The sequence below is a fragment of the Catharus ustulatus genome, chromosome 16, assembly GCF_009819885.2.
Source record: "Catharus ustulatus isolate bCatUst1 chromosome 16, bCatUst1.pri.v2, whole genome shotgun sequence".
Lineage (NCBI taxonomy): Eukaryota > Metazoa > Chordata > Aves > Passeriformes > Turdidae > Catharus > Catharus ustulatus.
This window is the reverse complement of record NC_046236.1, coordinates 15,109,767-15,132,619: the sequence shown is the minus strand read 5'-3', so window position 1 is coordinate 15,132,619 and position 22,853 is coordinate 15,109,767. Positions and strand designations below refer to the sequence as shown.

At 54.0% G+C, this 22,853-nt stretch overlaps 2 protein-coding genes across 3 annotated transcripts; one reads left to right on the top strand and one right to left on the bottom strand.

Annotated features, from left to right (window-relative positions):
* Positions 1-1,891: 1,891 nt before the first annotated feature.
* LOC117003832 (hydroxyacylglutathione hydrolase-like protein) lies at positions 1,892-6,889 on the top strand. Of its 2 annotated transcripts, none has more exons than XM_033074151.1 (8): positions 1,892-2,069; positions 4,133-4,197; positions 4,280-4,397; positions 5,404-5,512; positions 5,606-5,709; positions 5,827-5,928; positions 6,014-6,090; positions 6,577-6,889. In XM_033074151.1, the coding sequence occupies exons 1-8, from the start codon at positions 1,965-1,967 to the stop codon at positions 6,740-6,742; spliced, it is 846 nt and encodes a 281-aa protein (XP_032930042.1). In that variant the 5' UTR covers positions 1,892-1,964; the 3' UTR covers positions 6,743-6,889. The 2 variants fall into 2 exon arrangements, with proteins under 2 accessions (XP_032930042.1, XP_032930041.1); XM_033074150.1 differs by having other exon boundaries at positions 6,011-6,090.
* A 1,385-nt stretch (positions 6,890-8,274) lies between these two features.
* CIAO3 (cytosolic iron-sulfur assembly component 3) lies at positions 8,275-22,535 on the bottom strand. The gene is made up of 11 exons (XM_033074137.2): positions 22,405-22,535; positions 19,839-19,934; positions 18,683-18,826; positions 17,450-17,582; positions 16,850-16,984; positions 16,445-16,563; positions 15,074-15,203; positions 14,778-14,850; positions 12,355-12,489; positions 10,549-10,706; positions 8,275-9,946 (listed from the first exon to the last, which is right to left on the bottom strand). Exons 1-11 carry the CDS (start codon positions 22,468-22,470, stop codon positions 9,708-9,710), a joined length of 1,428 nt encoding a protein of 475 aa, XP_032930028.1. The 5' UTR covers positions 22,471-22,535; the 3' UTR covers positions 8,275-9,707.
* Positions 22,536-22,853: the final 318 nt, after the last annotated feature.

Here is a 22,853-nt window from a genome sequence, read left to right as displayed (position 1 = left end):
CTGTAACCCAGATTGATTAATTTATTGGTGAATTCAGTTTAATTATTTTATTGGTTTTGGACTGGAGATTGAAGTCAACCAACTGGAAGTGTCTTTCTGCCTAATCTTGGGGTGAGTGGGTGGCATTTTGGGGTTTGGGTGGCAGCTGCATTTTTGTGAAAGAGGAACAGAGAAGGTTCAGGCCTGGTTCTGCTGCCTGTGAGTGCCATTCCCTCCTCACAGGAGGGGCTGGGGGTGGCCAGGGAAAGGGCTGGGGAATTCCTGAGGGAGCTGGGAAGGGGCTGGAGAATTCCTGAGGGAGATGGGAAGGGGATGGAGAATTCCTGAGAAGCTGGGGAGGGGCTCAGCTTGGAGAAAAGGGGGATCAGGGGGGATTTGTGGCTCTGCACAACTCCCTGAGAGGAGGGGACACGGGGGAGATTTGGGATCTGCTCCAGGAGCAGGGACAGGAGCAGAGGGAACGGCTGAGGCTGGCCCAGGATTGATTTTGGGGAATTTCCTCCTGGAAATGCTGCCAGGACAGGGCTGGAGTCCCCAGCCTGGGGGGATTTCACAGCCCTGTGGATGTGGCACTTGGGGACAGTCAGTGGTGGCTCTGGCTTTGGGGAATGGTTGGATTTTATCCCAGAGGACTTTCCCACCCTCAGCAGTTCCATGTGGGGCCCTGGCTCCAGCTCAGCCCTGCTCCTGCCCCGGTGCCTTTGGGTCCTGTCCTGGAGCTCAGACCCTGCCAGAGCCCCCCAGTCCATCCTGACGGAATTCCCAGCAGCAATTCCAGCGTCCAGCACCTGTGTCCCTGCTCCAGCAGTGCCAGCAGGGCCAGCAGTGCCAGCAGGGCCAGCAGTGACAGCAGTGACAGCAGAGCCAGCAGTGCCACCAGTGACAGCAGAGCCAGCAGTGCCACCAGTGACAGCAGTGCCAGCACCCCCTCATCCCTCCCCACGTACCCCGCTGGCACTGGGGACAGGGGCTGGTTTGGGGTGTCAGGGTGACACAGGAACTGTCCCCTGGAGCCACAGTGTCCGGGGCAGGGTGACACAGGGCGGCACAGGGACTGTCCCCGGTTCCTGTCCCCGCAGTGTCTGGGTCAGGGGCTGGCTGTGGGGTGTCAGGGTGACACAGGGTGACACAGGGACTGTCCTCTGTCCCTGTCCCCGCAATGTCCGGGTCAGGGTGACACATGGTGACACAGAAACTCTCCCCTGTCTCCGCCGTGTCCGGGTCAGGGGCTGATTTTGGGTGTCAGGGTGACACAGGGTGACACAGGGCAGCAGAGGGTGACACAGGGACTGTCCCCTGTCCCTATCCCCGCAATGTCCGGGTCAGGGTGACACAGGGTGACACAGGACGGCACAGGGTGACACAGAATCCCCCCTGTCCCCGTCCCCGCCCTGCCCGGATCAGGGGCTGGCTGTAGGGTGTCACGGTGGCACAGGGTGGCACAGTGTGACACAGGGTGACACAGGGTGACACAGGAACCCCCCCTGTCCCCGTCCCCGCCGTGTCCGGGTCAGGGTGACACAAGGTGACACAGGCCGACACAGGGTGGCACAGGAACTGTCCCCGGTCCCTGTCCCCGCCGTGTCCGGGTCAGGGGCTGGTTGTGGGGTGTCAGAGTGACACAAGGTGACACAGGGCGGCACAGGGACTCTCCCCTGTCCCTATTCCGCAGTGTCCGGGTCAGGGTGGCACAGGGTGTCACAAGGACTTGTCCCTTGTCACCCTCCCCGCCGTGTCCGGGTCAGGGGCTGGCTGTAGGGTGTCAGGGTGACACAGTGTGACACAGGAACTGTCCCCTGTCCCCGTCCCCCCCGTGCCGGCCGTGCGGGCTCTCCCCGCCCCCCGTGCGTGTCCCGCCCCGCACCCGGGACCGCCCCGGCCCCGCCCGGGGGTGGCGCTGGGGACACACCGGGGACACGCCGGGGACACGCCGGGGTCCCGCACGCCCTGTCCCCGCCGGGGCCATGAAGGTGAAGGTGATCTCCGTGCTGGAGGACAATTACATGTACCTGGTGATCGAGGAGAGCACCCGCGACGCCGTGGCCGTGGACGCCGCTGTCCCCAAAAGGGTGAGCGGGTCCCCAGGGGGGGTGGCGCTGGGATCCGAGCTCGGTGGGGCATCCCCGGGCAGGACAGAGCCCTGCATGCCATGGGGTGCGGGATTCTGAGCCCTCCGTGCCGTGGGGTGCGGGATTCTGAACCCTCCGTGCCATGGGGTGCGGGATTCATCCCCTCCATCCCCATGATCCGGGATTCATCCTGTCCATCCCCATGGATCCAGGATTCATCCCCTCCATCCCATGAGATCCGAGATCCAGCCCCTCCATCCCCAGGGATCCAGGATTCATCCCCTCCATCCCCAGGGATCCAGGATTCATCCCCTCCATCCCCAGGATCCGGGATTCATCCCCTCCATCCCATGGGATCCGGGATTCATCCCCTCCATCCCCAGGGATCCGGGATTCATCCCCTCCATCCCCAGGGAACCGGGATTCAGCCCCTCCATCCCCAGGGATCCGGGATTCATCCCCTCCATCCCCAGGATCCGGGATTCATCCCCTCCATCCCAGGGATTCATCCCCTCCATCCCCAGGGATCCGGGATTCATCCCCTCTGTCCCCAGGGATCCGGGATTCATCCCCTCCATCCCCAGGGAACCGGGATTCAGCCCCTCCATCCCCAGGGATCCGGGATTCATCCCCTCCATCCCCAGGATCCGGGATTCATCCCCTCCATCCCAGGGATTCATCCCCTCCATCCCATGGGATCCAGGATTCATCCCCTCCATCCCCAGGGATCCGGGATTCATCCCCTCCATCCCCATGGATTCAGCCCCTCCATCCCCATGGATTCATCCCCTCCATCCCAGGATCCGGGATTCAGCCCCTCCATCCCCATGGATTCATCCCCTCCATCCCAGGGGTGCGGGATTCATCCCCTCCATCCCAGGGATGCGGGGTGCAGACTGTCCCCCCTGTCCATCCCCCCGCACCCAGCGGGGCTGACCCCGCACAGTCCCGGGATGTCCCCGTGTCCCCGTGCCCGCTGTCCCCGGTGCCACCCCCTGGGCGCTGTCGCGGGTTTTGGTCGCTCGGTGCCGCCTCGAGCATTTCCTTCCTCTGGGAGCAGCGCAGGGTTTGTTCCTGAATGTTGAATTGGCATCCGGAGCGTCCTGGCAGCCGTGCCAGCCTTGGCAGGGCCGTGTGGCCCTCGCTGTGGCCAGGCTGGGTGGCACAAGGGACGCCGTGTCCCTGCTGTGGCGGTGGCGCCGTGCTGTCCTCTGTGCCTTCCCTGGGAAAGCAGCGGCCAAAAATGTCACCACCCCCATGGCATCGGTGTGGTGTCCACCCCTGTGCCACCACCAGGGTGCCATCCCCCTGCTCCACTTGGGTCACACCTCTGTGTCACCCCCATCCCCATGGTGCCATCCCCTGCTCTATTTGGTGTCACACCTCTGTGCCACCACCAGGGTGACATCCCCTGCTGCATTTGGTGTCACACCTCTGTGCCACCACCATGGTGACATCCCCTGCTCCATTTGGGGTCACACCTTTGTGTCACCACCATGGTGCCATCCCCCTGCTCTATTTGGGGTCACACCTCTGTGCCACCACCATGGTGACATCCCCCTGCTGCATTTGGGGTCACACCTCTGTGCCACCACCATGGTGACATCCCCTGCTCCATTTGGGGTCACACCTCTGTGTCACACTCATCCCCACGGTGCCATCCCCCTGCTCCATTTGGGGTCACACCTTTGTGCCACCACCATGGTGACATCCCCTGCTCCATTTGGGGTCACACCTTTGTGTCACCTCCATCCCCCTGCTCCACTTGGGTCACACCTTTGTGCCACCACCATGGTGACATCCCCTGCTCCATTTGGGGTCACACCTCTGTGCCACCCCCATCCCCATGGTGACATCCCCCTGCTCTATTTGGGGTCACACCTCTGTGCCACCACCATGGTGACATCCCCTGCTCAACTCGGGTCACACCTCTGTGCCACCCTCACCCTGTGGCTCCTCAGCCCCCGGTTTTGGGGTTTTGTCCCCTGCCCGGTGCCACAGGGGACAGTCACTGTGTGTGTGTCACCCCCTGTGTCACCTCCCCGTGCTCTGGTCCCTTCCAGCTGCTGGAGATCGTCAGGAAGGAGGACGTGGTGCTCAGGGCCATCCTCACCACCCACCACCACTGGTGAGTGTGGCCAGCTGGGGAGGGGGTGGTGGCCGTGTCCCCTCGGGGTCAGGGCTGTCCCCAACCCCTGCTGTGCCCCCAGGGACCACGCCAGGGGCAATGAGGAGCTGGCCCAGCTCCTGCCAGGCCTGCAGGTGTTCGGGGCTGACGAGCGCATCGGGGCCCTGACACACAGGGTGACACACGGCCAGGAGCTCTCGGTGCGTGGGGGACACTGGGGACACTGGGGGGACACTGGGGACACTGGGGGGCACTGGGGGGACACTGGGGATACTGGGGATGGACACTGGGGGACACTGGGGGGACACTGGGGGACACTGGGGGGACACTGGGGGGGCACTGGGGGGCACTGGGGGACACTGGGGGGGCACTGGGGGGCACTGGGAAACACTGGGGGACAGACCCTGCCTGCTGTGGTGGGTGGTGCTGGGGAGCCCAGTGGGGTGGCCATGGGGAGCAGGGTGGGGTGGTCACACTGTCCCTGGTGACCCCAGTAGGGGTGGTCACATTGTCCCCACTTGTCCCCAGTGGAGTGGCCAGTGAGGAGCAGAATAGGGTGGTCACACTGTCCCCAGTTGTCTCCAGTAGGGGTGGCCACACTGTCCCCAGTGGGGTGGCCAGTGGGGTTGTCACACTGTCCCCAGTTGTCCCCAGTAGGGGTGGTCAGACTGTCCCCAGTTGTCCTGAGTAGGGGTGGTCACTGTCCCCAGTGTAGTGGTCAGTGGGGAGCAGAGTGGGGTGGTCACACTGTCCCCAGTGGGGTGGCCAGTGGGGTGGTCACACTGTCCCCAGTTGTTCCCAGTGGTCTCCAGTACGGGTTGTCACACTGTCCCCAGTTGTCCTGAGTAGGGGTGGTCACTGTCCCCAGTGTAGTGGTCAGAGGGAAGCAGAATGGGGTGGTCACACTGTCCCCAGTTATCCCCAGTTGTCCCCAGTGGTCCCCAGCAGGGTTGCTGCTGCTGGCCCTGCTCAGCTCTCTCTGTCCTGGGTGGTTCAGATGTGACCCCCCAGACTCAGGGCTGGGGTGGAGGAGAGGCCTCGTCCCTGTCCCCATCCCCATCCATGTCCTGTTTGGGGTCCCCAATGCCCTGGGAGCAGACACAGCCCCACCAGACCTGGGACTGCTGGGCCCCAGGCAGGGCATGGGCAGCTCTGGGGGGTCTGTTTGTCCCCTCAGTGACCCCTGACCCTGTGCTGTGTCCCCAGTTCGGGGCCATCAGGGTGAGGTGTCTCTTCACCCCGTGCCACACCTCGGGCCACATGTGCTACTTCATGTGGGAGGACGATTCCCCGGACGCTCCCGCTCTTTTCTCAGGTATCCCACCCTGCCCCCGTGGCTTTTGGGGACACAGTCCCCGTGTGCTGCCTGTCCCCACTGTGGCTGAGCCCAGCACCCCCTGTCCCACAGGTGACACTCTGTTTGTGGGGGGCTGTGGGCAGTTCTTCGAGGGCACAGCAGAGCAGATGCACTCCAACCTCACCCAAATCCTGGGCACTCTGCCCAAGGACACGGTGAGTGTCCCTCAGCCCCAGCCTGGGGAGGCTCCTGGAGCCAGGAGGGGGCTCAGGGCAGGTGCCAGGGTGGGCTCTGGCACTGGGAGCAGGTTTAACACCGGGTGCCTCCCGCAGAAAATTTTCTGTGGCCACGAATGCACCGTGAGAAACCTCAAATTCGCCTTGAAGGTGGAGCCAGACAATGAGATGGTGAAGGAGAAGCTGGCGTGGGCCAAGGTAAGGGGCTGTGCCCCCTGTGCCAGGGTGGGCTCAGGCTGGGGGTGCCAGCAGGGTTTGGACACCTCTGCTCCCTCGGCAGCAGCGCGACGATGAGGATCTGCCCACGGTGCCGTCCACGCTGCAGGAGGAGTTCCTGTACAACCCCTTCCTGCGGCTCACGTGAGCTCTGCTGCCCCCAAACCCGCCCCTTTCCTTTCCTTTCCTTTCCTTTCCTTTCCTTTCCTTTCCTTTCCTTTCCTTTCCTTTCCTTTCCTTTCCTTTCCTTTCCTTTCCTTTCCTTTCCTTTCCTTTCCTTTCCTTTCCTTTCCTTTCCTTTCCTTTCCTTTCCTTTCCTTTCCCCTTTTCCTTTCCCCTTTTCCTTTCCCCTTTTCCTTTCCCCTTTTCCTTTCCCCTTTTCCTTTCCCCTTTTCCTTTCCCCTTTTCCTTTCCCCTTTTCCTTTCCCCTTTTCCTTTCCCCTTTTCCTTTCCCCTTTTCCTTTCCCCTTTTCCTTTCCCCTTTTCCTTTCCCCTTTCCCTTATCCAGGGGAGCCTCCTGGTCACCCAGCAGGGTCTGGGTGTCCCCTCCTGTCCCCAAGGTCACAGCAGGGCTGTCCCTTGCAGTGTCCCCTCCTGTCCCCAGGGTCACAGCAGGGCTGTCCCTTGCAGGGAGGAGCCTGTGCAGAGGTTCACAGGCAGGACAGAGCCCGTGGAGGTGCTCAGGGCGCTGCGCTCCGAGAGGGACAACTTCAAGAAGCCCAAGGAGAGACCCAACCCCCAGGCCATGCTGGCCTTCGACTGGGGGCTCTTCACGCCCTTCCTGGAGAAGAAGTGACCAAGTGACATCCCCAGGGCTCCCTCCTGGATTTGCTCCCAGCTGGATTTTGTCTTGAAGCTGCTTGTGTGAGGCTGCTGTGCTCTGCTCCCCCTGTGGCTGCTGGGCTTCCCTGGGAGCAGCAGCTGGGTCCCTCTGGGTGCTGGGGGCTGGCAGGGGGTCAGGATGTGACTTGGGACAGTTCTGGGCTCAGTGCAGGAGCTGCCAGCTGCCCATGGATGTCCCTGGGGCTGTGGAAGGGGGACAGGGAGGAGTGGGAGCACTCAGGGATGTGGTGCTGTGCCCCTGGAGCTCCCAGAGCCAGGGCTGGTGTGACAGTGGCACTGGGAGCCCTCCTGGCCCTGCCTGTCCTGCTCCAGCCCCTCTCAGGCTGGGGATGGACACCTGGATCCCCACAGCAAACTGGGGAGTCACTGGTGGCTCCCAGCTCCAGCCCTGTGCTGACAAACCCCTGATCACAGTAGGGCTTGGGTGGGGATTTCCCCATTTTTCCATTTTTTTCCAGCAGGTCCCACAGGGATTTGTGTAAGGATTTGTGTAAGGATTTGTGACCCAGTCACTGCCCTTGGACCATTTGGGGTGTCCAGGGTCTGCCCCAGCAGGGATTTCCCAAGGTGGGACAGATTTCCCAAGGTGCTGCCAGGCATCCCTTGCTTTTTTTTTTTTGCTTTTTCCAAGATAAAAACTGGCAAATCTTGGTGCCAATTCCACAGATATTGCCTTGTCCTCGAGAGCCAGGGAGCAGCTGGGGCTCCCAGGCCTCCCCAGCCTTCACTTTGTGCAAAATCAGGGCTGTGTTTTATTTATTCTTAAATCTGAGAAAGGAGCAGAGTTTTATTTGCAGGTGTGGGGAAGCACTTTACACCACTGAAGTCATTCCTTTTTGTTTGTTTGATTTTTTGGTTTTTCTGTGTGGAGAAAACGAGGATTTGATGTCAGCTCCCAGCACTGGGACAGAGTTGATTTCAGGGATTTTTCCTTTTTTTGTGGACTGTGAACTTCTTTGTTGCCACTGGAGTCTGGTTTGGGGCTTTTTCTTGTGCTACAAACAGGACCAAGATTTTCTTTTTACCTTTTATTAAGTTATAGTTTGGATTTCCTTCCTTGCATGAAGGAGAAGAATTTCTCCAGCTGCAAAATCTCCCTTGGTGCCATGGCCTGAATTCCTGAATTTCCATGAAATGCTGGAGTTGTGTCTGTCCCCTCTGTGTGTCCCTTTGGAATTTTATTTATCCTGGGAGCAGGGTTGGGTTTGAACCTGCTCCACACCTCCAAGCTGGGACAAATTCCAGCTGGGACAAATTGCTGGTGCCACAGCAGGGATCCCAGGGTGGCTTCAGTGACCTCTGTGTCTGGGAACTGGGGCAGGGACCAAGTGCAGAGCCCTGCTCATTTATTTCCAGCTCATTTAGCTTCATTGATTGTGCATTTCTGGGCTGATGTGCCACTGACTCTGCTCTGCACTGGCTGGAGATCTCCCTGGTTTAGCCAAATCCCTGCATGCAGAAGGAATTCACTGGAAGCACCAGTTTGCTCCTCAGGAAGGTGGGGAGGGGGCAGCAGGGGGAGGTCGATGCCTTAGAACACTGTGAGGTCATTAATGATCAGCAGCAGCTGAAAAATGGAAAGCTTTTCATTAAAACCATGAAAATCCCATTTTGCTCTGTGGATTCATTAGGATAAAGTGCAGAGGAGGCTTTGGTTGCTGCCAGCCCCGAGGGCAGGAATTATTTTGTGGTAATTTTGGGGTGTTAGCCATCAGTAAGTGCCTGTTTTGTCTGGATTTAGGGACATTATCCCTCAGGAAGTGGCTGCTGCGAGTGGCTGAGTGTGACAATTCTGTGACTCCCTGCTGTGTGTTTAGGAAGAAAAGAGAGAGAAGGCACCACCCTGGGTATAAATAATTATAATTGAAGGGAAAGGAATCACAAGGGTTTGTCCAGCATCCAGTGCAGCCCCAGGGATGATGCCAGCTTTGGATCCCCCTCTCCAGGGCAGGAGCTGTGAGGACTCCAGGCCCTGTGAGAGCATTCCTGATGAAATGAGGCTGCTCCAGCAGAGGCAGGGACAGCACTGAGTGCTGTGACCATCCAGCAGGGCCTGGGGGAGCAGTCTGGGCTGGGGCACAAAGCTCTGAATCCTTGTTTGCCTCAGCTCTGGCAGGGCTGGGGCTGCTGCAGCAGGGCAGGCTCTGTCCCACCAGCCTGGGATGCATTTCTGCCTCTCTTGCTCTGTGTCCTGCCACACTCTGGGGCTCACTGCCATCACCTCATCCTCCAGCTGAAGGGAGAGCAGTGCCAGGGATGCTCCCAGGAATGGCACAGAGGATCAGAGCTCTGAGTTCAGCTGCAGGGATGAGCAGTGCCAGGGGTGTTCCAGGGATGGCACAGAGGAGGATCAGAGTTCAGCTGAAGGGATGAGCAGTGCCAGGGATGTTCCCACAAGCAGGGATGGCACAGAGTCCTTGGAGGATCAGAGTTCAGCTGAAGGAATGAGCAGTGCCAGGGATGTTCCCAGGGATGGCACAGAGGAGGATCAGAGCTCTGAGTTCAGCTGAAGGGATGAGCAGTGTCAGGCCCATTCCCAGAGGCAGGGATGGCACAGAGGAGGATCAGAGTCCTGCTGAAGGAAAAGCAGTGCCAGGGATGTTCCCAGGAATGGCACATAGTCCTTGGAGGATCAGAACTCTAAGTTCAGCTGAAGGGATGAGCAGTGCTAGGCCTATTCCCAGGGGCAGGAATGGCACAGAGTCCTGGAGGATCAGAGCTCTGAGTCCAGCTGAAGGGATGAGCAGTGCCAGGGATGTTCCCAGGAATGGCACAGAATCCTGGAGGATCAGAGCTCTGAGTCCACCTGAAGGGATGGACAGTGCCAGGGATGTTCCCAGGGGCAGGAAGGACACAATCCTGGAGGATCAGAGCTCTGAGCTCAGAAGGCACTGAGGATCTCCTGGGCTGGCCAGCCCTCACCATTTGATGTTGAGGGCAGAGTTTGCTCTCTCCACAGCGTGGTACTGTGTGTGCAGCACCTGCAGGGCTCTGTCTGAGCCCCAGCCCCCCAGCCAGTGCTGGTAGAGCTCCCTCACTGCCTGGTTCTCCTCTGGAACCTCAGCCCTCAGGGATTCATACAACCTCTCCACCTTCTGCAGTTCCTCCTTGCTGGATTCCCCCTCCAGTTTGATCTGCCCTCCTCCATTCAAACAGCCTGGGGGGGATAAAAAAAAGGGGTGAACTTCAGTGGGGAAAACATCCTAAAAAAATGTCACTTCATGTGTTCTGCTCCTGCCAGCAGCTGCAGCAATGAAAACACCTCAGCTGCACTCCCAGTTATCTGCCAGCAGCAGGGAGGAGCTGGGGACCTGCCAGCTCTTATCTGCTGCCCCCAGCACAGAGCCAGAGCCCAAATCCAGCCTGGGGGGAGGGAGAAGTGCCTGGGATGTGTTCTGGGAGCTGGGCTGAACACTGGGAGGCTCCCAGAGCTGGGGGATCCTTGGGAAGGAGCAGGAGTGGAGTTCAGGCTGGCCCTGCTCCAGGGGAGCCAGCAGGCAGGAGGAGGAAAATGGAATCAAATGTTCAGGATGTGACTTTCTGCACCAGTCACAGCAGCATTTTTGTGCTTCTAATTGTCAGGTTTGGGCAGTTTCAGGGGGAAAATCCTCCTTAAAAGCAATTTTTGTGATGGAATTCAGCTACAATTCCTTAAATGCTGAGGAATTGCTGGCTCAGAGGCAGGGAAATCCCCCCAAAGGTGTGAGAAATTCCCCATTTTTCCTGTCTGGAGCTGCTGCCAGGCTGGATCTGCCTCACCTGAGGGACAGGCCATGACCTCCACGTAGTGATAGGGGCACTTCCCTCGTTTCAGCTTCTGCACCAGGTTCTGGATGTTCCTGAATCCATAGGCCAGAGCAAAGTGGAGCAGCACCTCCCCATCCCTCTCCAGGGTCACCTCCTGGAAGTCCTTGTTCCTGAGGGAGCACAGCAAAGAAATGGGTTCTCCAAATGAGTTTCTATTTTCAACTTCAAAAACCCAAATTCTTTGGGAGTCTCATTGAAGAGCTGCCCTAATTCTGTCTGTGCCAGCCAAAGAAAATTCCTTCCAGAACCTTCCAGGACTGAGCAGTTTGTTAAAGGACATCAGTGCCTGAAAAGCTCATCCTGAGCTCCTTCAGGAATATTAATGGAGCTCCTGAGGGGATTTTTAACTTTTACTGGATTATAAAACATGGCAACAAACCCTGATTGAGAATTCCACATTTCTAAGGTTAGTGGTTCTGATAAAAAAAAAAGTAATTTGATTTTTATCAAGTTTTTGAGACTGTTTTTTCTGCTTCCTAAACCAGGGAACCCTAAACATAAATTAATTCCAAAGAATACATTAAATTAGAACTGGGAGGCCAGAAGGAATCTCTGGATGAGCCTCAATGCCCAAATTTAGGTGATTTATTTTTTATTTCACTGGAGTTAAATAAAGCCCCAAATCCCTCCCACAAGCTGGGATCAATAATTAATGACAAACCTTGATTGGCCTGATCCAAAGTGAGGAATCCCAGCTCTGCCTTCTCAATTACTCTACAATTTTCTAAAAATTATCAGTGGGCAAATCCATCAGGCCAAACTCCAGGCTGTGGGTGAGGAAGGGGCTGGAATTCTCCTTGGGAAATTTTCCCTGGAATTCTCCCTGGCTGCATGGAATTGGATTTATTGCTCAGCAGGGAGGGAGCAGCAAAAAAACAAAAAAAAACCAAACAAATCTTCCTCAGCCAGGAAAGAATTCCTGAAAGATGTGAGGGATTTTTGTGGGAATTTCAGTGGGAGTTCAGTGGGAGTTCAGTGGGATTTCAGTGGGAGTTCACTGGGATTTCAGTGGGGTTTCAATGGGAGTTCAGTGGGAGTTCAGTGGGAGGTCAGTGGGATTTCAGTGGGAGTTCAGTGGGAATATCAGTGGGGTTTCAGTGGGAATTTCAACGGGATTTCAATGAGATTTTAGTGGGAGTTCAGTGGGATTTCAATGGGATTTCACTGGGAATTTCAGTGGGATTTCAGTGGGAGTTCAATGGGAGTTCAGTGGGAGTTCAGTGGGAATTTCAGTGGGATTTCAGTGGGAATTTCAGTGGGAATATCAGTGGGGTTTCAGTGGGAATTTCAACGGGAGTTCACTGGGATTTCAGTGGGGTTTCAGTGGGAGTTCACTGGGATTTCAGTGGGGTTTCAGTGGGAGTTCAATGGGATTTCAATGAGATTTTAGTGGGAGTTCAGTGGGATTTCAGTGGGATTTCAGTGGGAATTTCAGTGGGATTTCAGTGGGAGTTCAGTGGGATTTCAGTGGGATTTCAATGGGAGTTTAGTGGGATTTCAGTGGGATTTCAGTGGATGTTCAGTGGAATTTCAGTGGGATTTCAATGGGAGTTCAGTGGGATTTCAGTGAGTTCAATGGGATTTCAGTGGGATTTCAATGGGAGTTCAATGGGAGTTCAGTGGGGTTTCAGTGAGTTCAGTGGGGTTTCAATGGGATTTCAGTGGGATTTCAGAGGGATTTCAGTGGGGTTTCAGTGGGGTTTCAATGGGATTTCAGTGGGATTTCAGAGGGATTTCAGTGGGGTTTCAGCTCCTTACTTGAGAGGTCTGTAGTGGATGGAGTCCACGTGGATCCCGAAGAGCTGCAGTGCTGAGTGGGTGAAGATGTGCTCCAGGTACCCCCCGGAGCCACCCCCGGCGTGACCGCGCAGCTCCCCCGAGGGGACACCGAGCCTGGGAGGGACAGACAGGGCTGGGGACAGGGACAGGGACAGCCTGGGAGGGACAGACAGGGCTGGGGACAGGGACAGGGACAGCCTGGGAGGGACAGACAGGGCTGGGGACAGGGACAGGGACAGCCTGGGGGACACCGAGCCTGGGAGGGACAGACAGGGCTGGGGACAGGGACAGCCTGGGGGACACCGAGCCTGGGAGGGACAGACAGGGCTGGGGACAGGGACAGCCTGGGGGACACCGAGCCTGGGAGGGACAGACAGGGCTGGGGACAGTGACAGCTCAGGGATTGTCACCTGGGAGTGACAGGGACAGCCTGGGGGACACCGAGCCTGGGAGGGACAGACAGGGCTGGGGACAGGGACAGCCTGGGGATTGTCACCTGGGAGTGACAGGGACAGGGACAGCCTGGGAGAGACAGACAGGGCTGGGGACAGGGACAGCCTGGGGGACACTGAGCCTGGGAGAGACAGACAGGGCTAGGGCTAGGGACAGGGACAGCCTGGGGACTGTCACCTGGGAGTGACAGGGACAGCCTGGGGACTGTCACCTGGGAGTGACAGGGACAGTGACAGCTCAGGGATTGTCACCTGGGTGTGACAGGGACAGTGACAGCCCAGGGATTGTCACCTGGGTGTGACAGGGACAGTGACAGCCCGGGGATTGTCACCTGGGTGTCACAGGGACAGCACAGCCCAGGGATTGTCACATGGGTGTCACAGGGACAGCCTGGGGATTGTCACCTGGGAGTGACAGGGACAGTGACAGCCTGGGGATTGTCACCTGGGTGTCACAGGGACAGCACAGCCCAGGGATTGTCACCTGGGTGTCATAGGGTGTGCCTGTGACAGTGACAGCAACAGGGGATTGTCACCTGGCACAGGTGTGGCTGTCCCTGTGACAGTGACAGCAACAGGGGATTGTCACCTGGCACAGGTGTGCCTGTCCCTGTGACAGTGACAGCTCAGGGAATTGTCACCTGGCACAGGTGTGCCTGTCCCTGTGACAGCTCAGGGAATTGTCACCTGGCACAGCTGTGCCTGTCCCTGTGACAGTGACAGCTCAGGGAATTGTCACCTGGCTCAGGTGTGCCTCTCCCTGTGACAGTGACAGCTCAGGGAATTGTCACCTGGCTCAGGTGTGACTGTCCCTGTGACAGTGACAGCTCAGGGAATTGTCACCTGGCACAGGTGTGCCTGTCCCTGTGACAGTGACAGCCTGGGAATTGTCACCTGGCAATCCCTGATCCCTGGGAGTGTCCCAGGCCAGGCTGGATGGGTTTGGAGCACCCTGGGATGGTGGAAGCCTTTGGGGTTGGATGATTTTCAAGTCATTGCCACCCACACCATTGTAGGACTCTGTGATTCTCTAATTAATCTCTAATTAATCTCTCATTAATCAGCCTGTACAGTGCAGGGAGGTGCTGCTGAAGCTTTCCCTGTGCTCTGGGGATGTTCCCCCTGCCCTGAAGCAAAGGCAGCTCTGGGTGCTCAGTGCAGAACCAGCCCTGCTGTCACCTCTGACCCCAAAATGTGACCCCACCCCACCCCAATGAGGTTCAGAAGTTCCTCAGTTCAACAACCCCAGCCCCATCTGACACAACTTCAATGTCATTTTTCACCAAGTCTTCTGCAGATTAACTGAGTGACCTAAATATTTGTTATTTCTGCTTGAATTCTGGGATGTTCTGATAAGGAGGAGCAAGAGCTCCTAAGGGAATTCTTATCACTGGGACAGATTCTTGTCCTTCCCCAAGCCTGCAGCAGCTTTTTGTGGGATGAAAGGAGCTGGAGTGATTGCCCAGTGGAAATTCTGCACTATGTTCTGCACATTAAATATTTTAACTCCCAATTGTTCTGCTCCAAGTGACACAAAAACCAACCCAAGGGCAAACACACTTGTGTAAAACAGCAGGAAAAGGGGAATTCTGGACTCTGGATCCTGGAACAAAGGGAACAGGGAAAGGGAATTCTGAACTTTGGATCCTGGAGGAAAGGGAACAGGAAAGGGAATTCTGAACTCTCTGAATCCTGGGGGAAACAGAACAGGGAAATTCTGAATTCTAAATCCTGGGGGAAAGAGAACAGGGAAAGGGAATTCTGAAATCTGGATCCTGGGGGAAAGAGAACAGGGAAAGGGAATTCTGGACTTTGGATCCTGGAGGAAAGGAACAGGGAAAGGGAATTCTGGACTTTGGATCCTGGAGGAAAGGAACAGGGAAAGGGAATTCTGAACTCTCTGAATCCTGGGGGAAAGGGAACATGACAGAAATGGGATTTTGTTCTTACAAGGTGTCCAGGGGAGCAGGATCTACATCTGCCAGGGACACTCCTTCTTGCTCCAGCAGCTTTAGCACTTCTCCTAGAGCAGAACCAGGCACAAAGAGTTCTTATTTTTGGGATACAGGAAAACAAACCCCACATAGCAGTCCCCAAACTGCACCTGCATTTTACCAGGGCATGATTTGCACTATTAAATGTGAATATAGATAATATCCAAGCTCTGGCAGAGACAAAGGGTTATTACAGCCAGGGTAAGGTTCCAGGATTGGCTGGAATTGGGGATCCCCTGTGGCTCTGCTCACCTGTGGTGATGACACAATCCACATCCCTGGTCTGGTACTCCTGGTTGAAAAAGTCTGGCCTGGAGGCCTCCAGCTTTCTGTCATAGCAGGGCATGACTGTGACATGGTAGATCCTGTCAGGGGACAGGTGCTGCAAGAGAGACAAGGCTGGGGCAGCCAAAATCCTCCTGAGCTCAGGGAGAGCATCCCAGGAGCAAAGAGAGTGGGGAAAACAATGCCACAGTGCCCCTGGAACAATCCCCACCACTGCTGAGTATTTGCATGGTTATACATTGATGGATAAATTAAAGGTTTCTCTCCTAGAAGCCAATCCCAGCTGCAGTCAGGGGCAGCAGTTATGGTCCAGAAGAGAATAAAGAATCCTTTTCCAGGATTTTTCACAGCAATGCTGGAATGGTTTGGGGTGGGAGGGACCTTAAGGCTTCCAACCCCAACAGCTCCCACTGTCCCAGGCTGCTCCAGCCTGGCCTTGGACACTTCCAGGGATGGAGCAGCCACAAATCCTCTGGGAATTCCATCCCAGCCAGGAATTCCTTCCCATTATCCCATCTACATTCTCCCATCACATTCCCTCTGTCCTTTGGGAATAATCCCTTTCCATCTTTCCTGAGGCTCCTGCAAGTTTCCCTCCCTCTGGGGCAATGATCCAAGGCCAGGCAGAGAAGCCAATCCCTAATTAAGGCATGAGGGAATAAACTTCCTCCCTCTCCCAAAGCTCAGGACATGATCTGGATTCCCACAAAAACCTGGGGATCACCCAAGCAGTAACAAACAGGTCACTGACCCCAGGCCACTGTTTCAGTCTCCTGTGCTAAATATTCCCAAAAGTTGCCAAATTTTGCCCCAAATCTGCAGTTGCCTCATGCAAGTGTCACTCACTGCTCCTCAGTGGCCACTAAACCCCACAGTGAATCCCACTGGGAGCTGCAGCCCCTTCTGGCCCAATCCAGGCCTGGGGACATCCAGCTCCAGCTGGGAACATTGCAGAGCTCACAGCAGCAGAAGATGCAGAGGGGAATGAGGGGTCACTTTTAGAGAAGCCACAATCTGCACGTGAGCACTGACTGCAGCCTTGCCTGGGGTCACTTATTTGGAATTCTTCACCAACTTTAAACAACTGGAACACAAAGACACTGCAAAGAAAGTTCCTCAACTTTCCCAACTAATCCAGAGGCTTTAATTTAATTGCCCATGCTTAGTTCTACCCTAATTCCTACTCACCAGCTAAGACAGAAGTGAGGAAGATCTGCTGCCTTCTGCAAGGCAATATTGACCCTCAAATGTGTTTAAAACAGGAAAATTTTTACAAATCAACCTAAAGGGTTGAATTGGAGGAGTTCTGCAGGAAGAAGAGCATTTTTAGAGCTTTACCTGCTGCTCTGCAAAGTAGCCCTTGACCAAGGAGCCCATGACCTGCTGGGGGGATTTGGTGGTGCTGATGTGGGGAATGATGAAGCTGCCGTGGGTTTTCTCTGCGTAGCAGATCCAGCCTGCAAGGAACATAATGAACAAATTAAATTAAAAATTCAGCAGACTTCACTCTGCCCATTCTCCCCAGACCCCAGCAGTGGGGTTTAGTTAATTTAGTGCTCATTAATAACCATTTTCAGCCTCAATTCAGCACAGGAAGCAAAGCAAGTGGAAGATCAGATTGATTTTGATGTCTCACTGCTGCTTTAACACCAAGATGTGTGCAGTGAGAATAATCCTGCAGGTAAAACACCCATCTCTGAGCAGCTGCTGCATTTCTGATTGCAGCTGGGACTGAAGCCATACCTGGGCAGGCAGAGGCCAGCATGGGCAGAGCCTTTTTGTCATCTGCCCGTCTCTGGAAGCGTCTCACAAACTCCTGCTGGCTCTCCAGGAGGCTGAAATTCCTGGAGAAGGTTGTGTCAAACACGTAGTGCACACCTGGGCAGGACAGCAAAACCCCTCAGGACACAGCAAAAACAACCAAAACCCTTCCACTCCCACCTGAGCAAACTGCAGTGCTGAGCTCTGCTGTTCAACAGGGAATATTTTTCAGCAGGTGACAATTTCAAATGTAAAGTTTTTGTCAGTGGTTCTTTGCAGGTTTGGGTTGGGAAGGACCTCAAAGCTCAGCCAGCTCCATGGCAGGGACATCCCCCACTGTCCCAGGGTGCTCCAACCTGGCCTTGGACACTTCCAGGCACTTCTGATTTTGGGAATCTTTGCCAGGAATTGCTCCCCAGTTTCAATCCCTTCCCTTCTACAAATCCCTCACCCTCCTTGCCCAAGCTGCCCTTCCCTCACTCCCAGATCATCATGCCACTGAATTTTGGGCACTTTGGGATCCCTGTGGGGTTCAATCCCCTCAGCTGACCCCCAGAGGACAGAGCACAGCCCCACACTTGCCTAGGCTCTTGAGGAACATGGTGAGCTTCTGAGCTGTCTCCAGCAGCCCCAGCTTGCACCTGGCAGCCAGGGAGGCTCTGGACTGGGGGGACACAGACACCACCACCAACTTCTGCTCATGGGCAGCAGCAGCCTGGAAAAAAACCCAACAATCCCAAACTGTGACACAGGCAGCACCACAGAGCTCCTCACACTCATCCCAAGGCAGGGATTGATATCAAACCTTCCAAACTGTTGAAAAAATGAGAATAAAAAAAAAAAACACAGGCAGAGCTGGCAGCACCACAGAGCTCCTTACATTTATTGTAAGCAGGGATTGATATCAAACCTTTCCATTGAAAAAATGAGAATAAAAACCAGAGGCAGTGCTGGCAGCACCACAGAGCTCCTCACACTCATTGTAAGGCAGGAATTGATATCAAACCCTTCCATTGAAAAAATGAGAATAAAAAGCACAGGCAGAGCTGGCAGCACCACAGAGCTCCTCAACTCTCTCCAAGGCAGGGATTGATATCAAACCTTCCAAATTCTTGAAAAAATGAGAATGAAAAAAAACCACAGGGAGTGCTGGCAGCACCACAGAGTTCCTCACATTTATTGTAAGGCAGGGATTGACACCAAATCTTCCAAACTCTTGAAAAAATGAGAATATAAAAACACAGGGAGTGCTGGCAGCACCACAGAGCTCCTCACACTCATCCCAAGGCAAGGATTGATATCAAACCTTCCACACTCTTGAAAAAATGAGAATGAAAAAAAAACACAGGCAGTGCTGGCAGCACCACAGAGCTCCTGACACTCATTGTAAGGCAGGAATTGATATCAAACCCTTCCACTGAAAGAATGAGAATAAAAAGCACAGGCAGTGCTGGCAGCACCACAGAGCTCCTCACACTCATCCCAAGGCAGGGATTGACACCAAACCTTCCACACTCTTGAAAAAAATGAGAATAAAATAAACACAGGCAGTGCTGGCAGCACCACAGAGCTCCTGACACTCATTGTAAGGCAGGAATTGACACCAAACCCTTCCATTGAAAGAATGAGAATAAAAAGCACAGGCAGTGCTGGCAGCACCACAGAGCTCCTGACACTCACTCCAAGGCAGGAATTGATATCAAACCTTCCAAACTCTTGAAAAAATGAGAACAAACCAACCCCAGCAGTGCTGAGCTCTGCAGTTCCCCCTTCCCTGTGGATTTTCCCCTCCCTGCAGGCAGCAGTGGCACCCACCTTGTTGAGGGCCAGCAGCTTGCAGAGCTCCTCGTGGCTCTGCTGGCTCACCAGGACACTCTCAGCTGAGGTGATGCAGCCACTGCAGGCCAGGCAATCGTTCAGGGAGATTTTGGCCTTTTCCAGCTTTTGTGCTTCCCCATCCTACAAAAAAATAATAAAAAAAACCCCACAGCAGGCTCAGTTGTCATCTCTGAATTTAAGGAGCAGCTCCTCACTTTGTTACAAATAATAATGGTGTTGCTTTTTTGATGTTCTTGGTTTATAATTAAAAAAATATTTATTTTATTTATTTTAAATAAGTCACCTGGAGTTGGTTGCTTTGAATTTGGGAAGGGGAATTTGCTGAGGGGTTTCATCTCCTGGAAGGGAATATTTCCCCTTCTATGTGCCCTGAATAATTTGATTTTCCCAAAAGATTCTCAAATCATCCCCTCTCAATAAAGGCAGGAATAGATCAGGAAATGAGGCACTATTAAAATTTTAAAATAAGGAACATTGCTCCTTTGGAAGTGCTGTATTCTCCTTTTTTTAAAATCAAAATCTGCCTAAAGTTCCAAGCTCCATCCTAGAGGAATTCCCAGCTTGGTTAACTGAGCAATGCCAACTTTGTTTTGGTGAAAACACAAAAAACTCAGCCTGAAATGTAAAGAAATAATTTGAAATGTTATTTTAAAGAAAATGCAGCAGGATTTATTAAAAACATCTTGATTAAATCTCTGAGGGAGCACAAGGACATTGTCACAACCAACCTGGAATTGCCAATTTTTAAATATTGATAAAATAAATAAACTTTTCATTTTATCTGCTCTCTTATGAAAATCATCACCAGTTAGTGGCAGTGTTTCAGAGCATAAAAAACTGGAATAAATTGGAATTACTGATTAGAAAGTGACTGCTCAGAAATGAATTTATAAATTAAAATGCTGATAAATTAAAGTTTAACACAATCTCAGTTTATCTGCTCTTATATTATAATCTGTAATTAATGTGTTCCAGAGCATAAAAGTGGCACAAAACTGGAATTATTGATGCTAAATTTAAAAGAAAAAATATACAAAAATGCTGGCAGCATCTCTTTGAGGCTTTAAATGGATGTAGATAATTAAAACAATTAAAATACACTCATTTTTTTGGGTTTTTTTGGCCCACATACCTGATTGACCTGGAAATAGCTCCCATCAGCTTCGATTCTGATCTTGGCTGCTGCTTTCCCAGGCTTCTTGTCCACTTGGACAGGCTTGATGCATTCCTGAAAGAGCAGCAGAGCCTGGAACTGAGCAGCTGAGCAAGGAGGAGGGGATGAAATAAAAAATAAATACAGGGGGTTAAATAAAAAATAAATATAGGGGGTTAAATAAAAAAAATAAATAGAGGGGGTTAAATAAAAAATAAATCTAGGGAGTTAAATAAAAAAGAAATACAAGGAGAATAAATAAAAAATAAGTAGAGGGGATGAAATAAAAAATGAGTAGAAGGGATTACATATAAAATAAAGAGAGGGGTTTAGATAACAAAATAAATTGAGGGGGTTAATTAAAAAATGAATAGAGGGGGTTTAAATAAAAAAATAGAGAATTAAATAAAAAATAAAGAGGGGAGGAAATAAAAAAATAATAGAAGGGATTAATAGAAAATAAATAGAGGGGATTAAATAAAAAATAAATAGAGAGGGTTAAATAGAAAATAAATAGAGGGGGTTAAATAAAAAATAAATAGGGGGTTAAATAAAAAAGAGGATTAAATAAAAATACACAGGGGATGAAATTAAAAAATTATTAGAAGGGGTGAAATATAAAATAAATAAGAGGGGGTTAAATAAAAAATGAATATAGGGGGCTAAATGAAAAATAAATATAGGTGGTTAAAGAAAAAATAAATACAGGAAGATTAAATAAAAAATAAATAGAGGGGGTTAGATAAAAAAATAAATAGAGGGGGTTAGATAAAAAATGAATAGAAGGGATTACATAGAAAATAAATAGGGGAGTTAAATATAAAATAAATAATGTTTAAATCAAAACTAAAACACTGCAGTGACTCTGGACCCCCTCTCACAGCAGGCTGGGATCTCTCTGAGTTTCTCCCAGCCCTGAGTGAGGTGGCCCAGCAGAGGCTGCTCACCCCTGCTGAGCACCAGGAGCATTTCTCCAGCATCATCCCAGCCCTGCAGAGAATCTGAGGAGCTCAGAACTTCTGGGGCTGGGAGCTGGGGCAGGAGCAGAGCCTGGCCAGCCCTTCTCCTCCTCCTCCTCCTGCACAGGAGCAGAGCCTGGCCAGACCTTCCTCCTCCTCCTCCTCCTGCACAGGAGCAGAGCCTGGCCAGCCCTTCCTCCTCCTCCTCCTCCTATCCCGGCTGTTCCCCGCAGCTCCCAGCCCAGCCGGGATTTTGGGCCAGCTCTGAGCTCTGAGCTCAGCTCTGCTGTCCCAGCACAGCCCCCAGGGTTTGCCTGACTTTTATTCCCTTTTTTTCTTGTTCAAGCACGCCGTGACTCCTCGTCCTACTTGTCTTTTGAGGTAAGTCCCGTCAGTGTCCTCTCAGTGTCCCCCACAATGACCCCTCAGTGTCCCCCATAGTGTCCCCTCAGTGTCCCCCACAATGACCCCACAGTGTCCCCCTCAGTGTCCCCATAGTATCCCCACAGTGAGCCCTCAGTGTCCCCACAGTGTCCCGTCAGTATCCCCTCAGTGTCCCCCATAGTGTCCCCTCAGTGTCCCCATAGTGTCCCCTCAGTGACCCCTCAGTGTCCCCTCAGTGTCCCCATAGTGTGCCCATAGTGTCCCCGATAGTGACCCCTCAGTGTCCCCCATAGTGACCCCTCAGTGTCCCCTCAGTGTCCCCCATAGTGTCCCCATAGTGTCCCCTCAGTTTCCCCCACAGTGTCCCCTCAGTGTCCCCCATAGTGTCCCCTCAGTGTCCCCATAGTGTCCCCTCAGTGACCCCTCAGTGTCCCCTCAGTGTCCCCATAGTGTGCCCATAGTGTCCCCGATAGTGACCCCTCAGTGTCCCCCATAGTGACCCCTCAGTGTCCCCTCAGTGTCCCCCATAGTGTCCCCATAGTGTCCCCTCAGTTTCCCCCACAGTGTCCCCTCAGTGTCCCCCATAGTGTCCCCTCAGTGTCCCCATAGTGACCCCTCAGTGACCCCAGTGTCCCCTCAGTGTCCCCATAGTGTCCCCACAGTGTGCCCATAGTGTTCCCGATAGTGACCCCTCAATGTCCCCCACAATGACCCCACAGTGTCCCTATAGTGTCCCCTCAGTTTCCCTTCAGTTTCCTCTCAGTTTCCCCCACAGTGTCCCGTCAGTGTCCACTCAGTGTCCCCTCAGTTTCCCCCACAGTGTCCCCATAGCGACCCCTCAGTGTCCTCACACTGTCCTCTCAGTGTCCCCATAGTGTCCCCACAATGACCTCAGTGTCCCCTCACTGTCCCCTCAGTGTCCCCACAGTGACCCCACACTATCCCAGAGCCTCGCCCCGCTCAAGGTGGAAGGGACAGCGCCCAACCTTCACGTTTCTCCCTTTTTGCATCCCCGAGAGCAGCGGGAGGAGCTCTGAGGGCGGTGACAGCCGCAGGGCAGAGGGTGACGGTGGCACCCCCGCCTCCCCTCAGCGCCGTGTCCGCGCCCTCCCCGCGGCTCCCGGGGCACGGGCAGGGCCTGGCGGCCTCGTGAGCCGCTGTCCCGGGAGTCCCCAGCGCTGTCACCCCCGGCGTGGCCCCACCTGCGAGGGAGCGATGAAATCGTCGAGATCCGTGAGCTGCAGCACGCCGCTGAACCGCGCCGCCATGGCCGCCGCCAAGCGCCGGGACGGCCACACTGCCGCAAAGCGAATGGCAACATGTCGTGAAACGGAACTGCCACACTGCCGCAAAGCGAGCGGCGACATGTCGTGAAACGGAACTGCCACACTGCCGCAAAGCGAGCGGCAACATGTCGTGAAACGGAACTGCCACACTGCCGCAAAGCGAGCGGCAACACTGCCGTGAAACGGAACTGCCACACTGCCGCAAAGAGAACGGCAACACTGTCGTGAAACGGAACTGCCACACTGCCGCAAAGAGAATGGCAACACTGCCGTGAAACGGAACTGCCACACCGCCGCAAAGCGAGCGGCCACACTGCCGTGAAACGGAACTGCCACACTGCCGCAAAGTGAACGGCTACACTGCC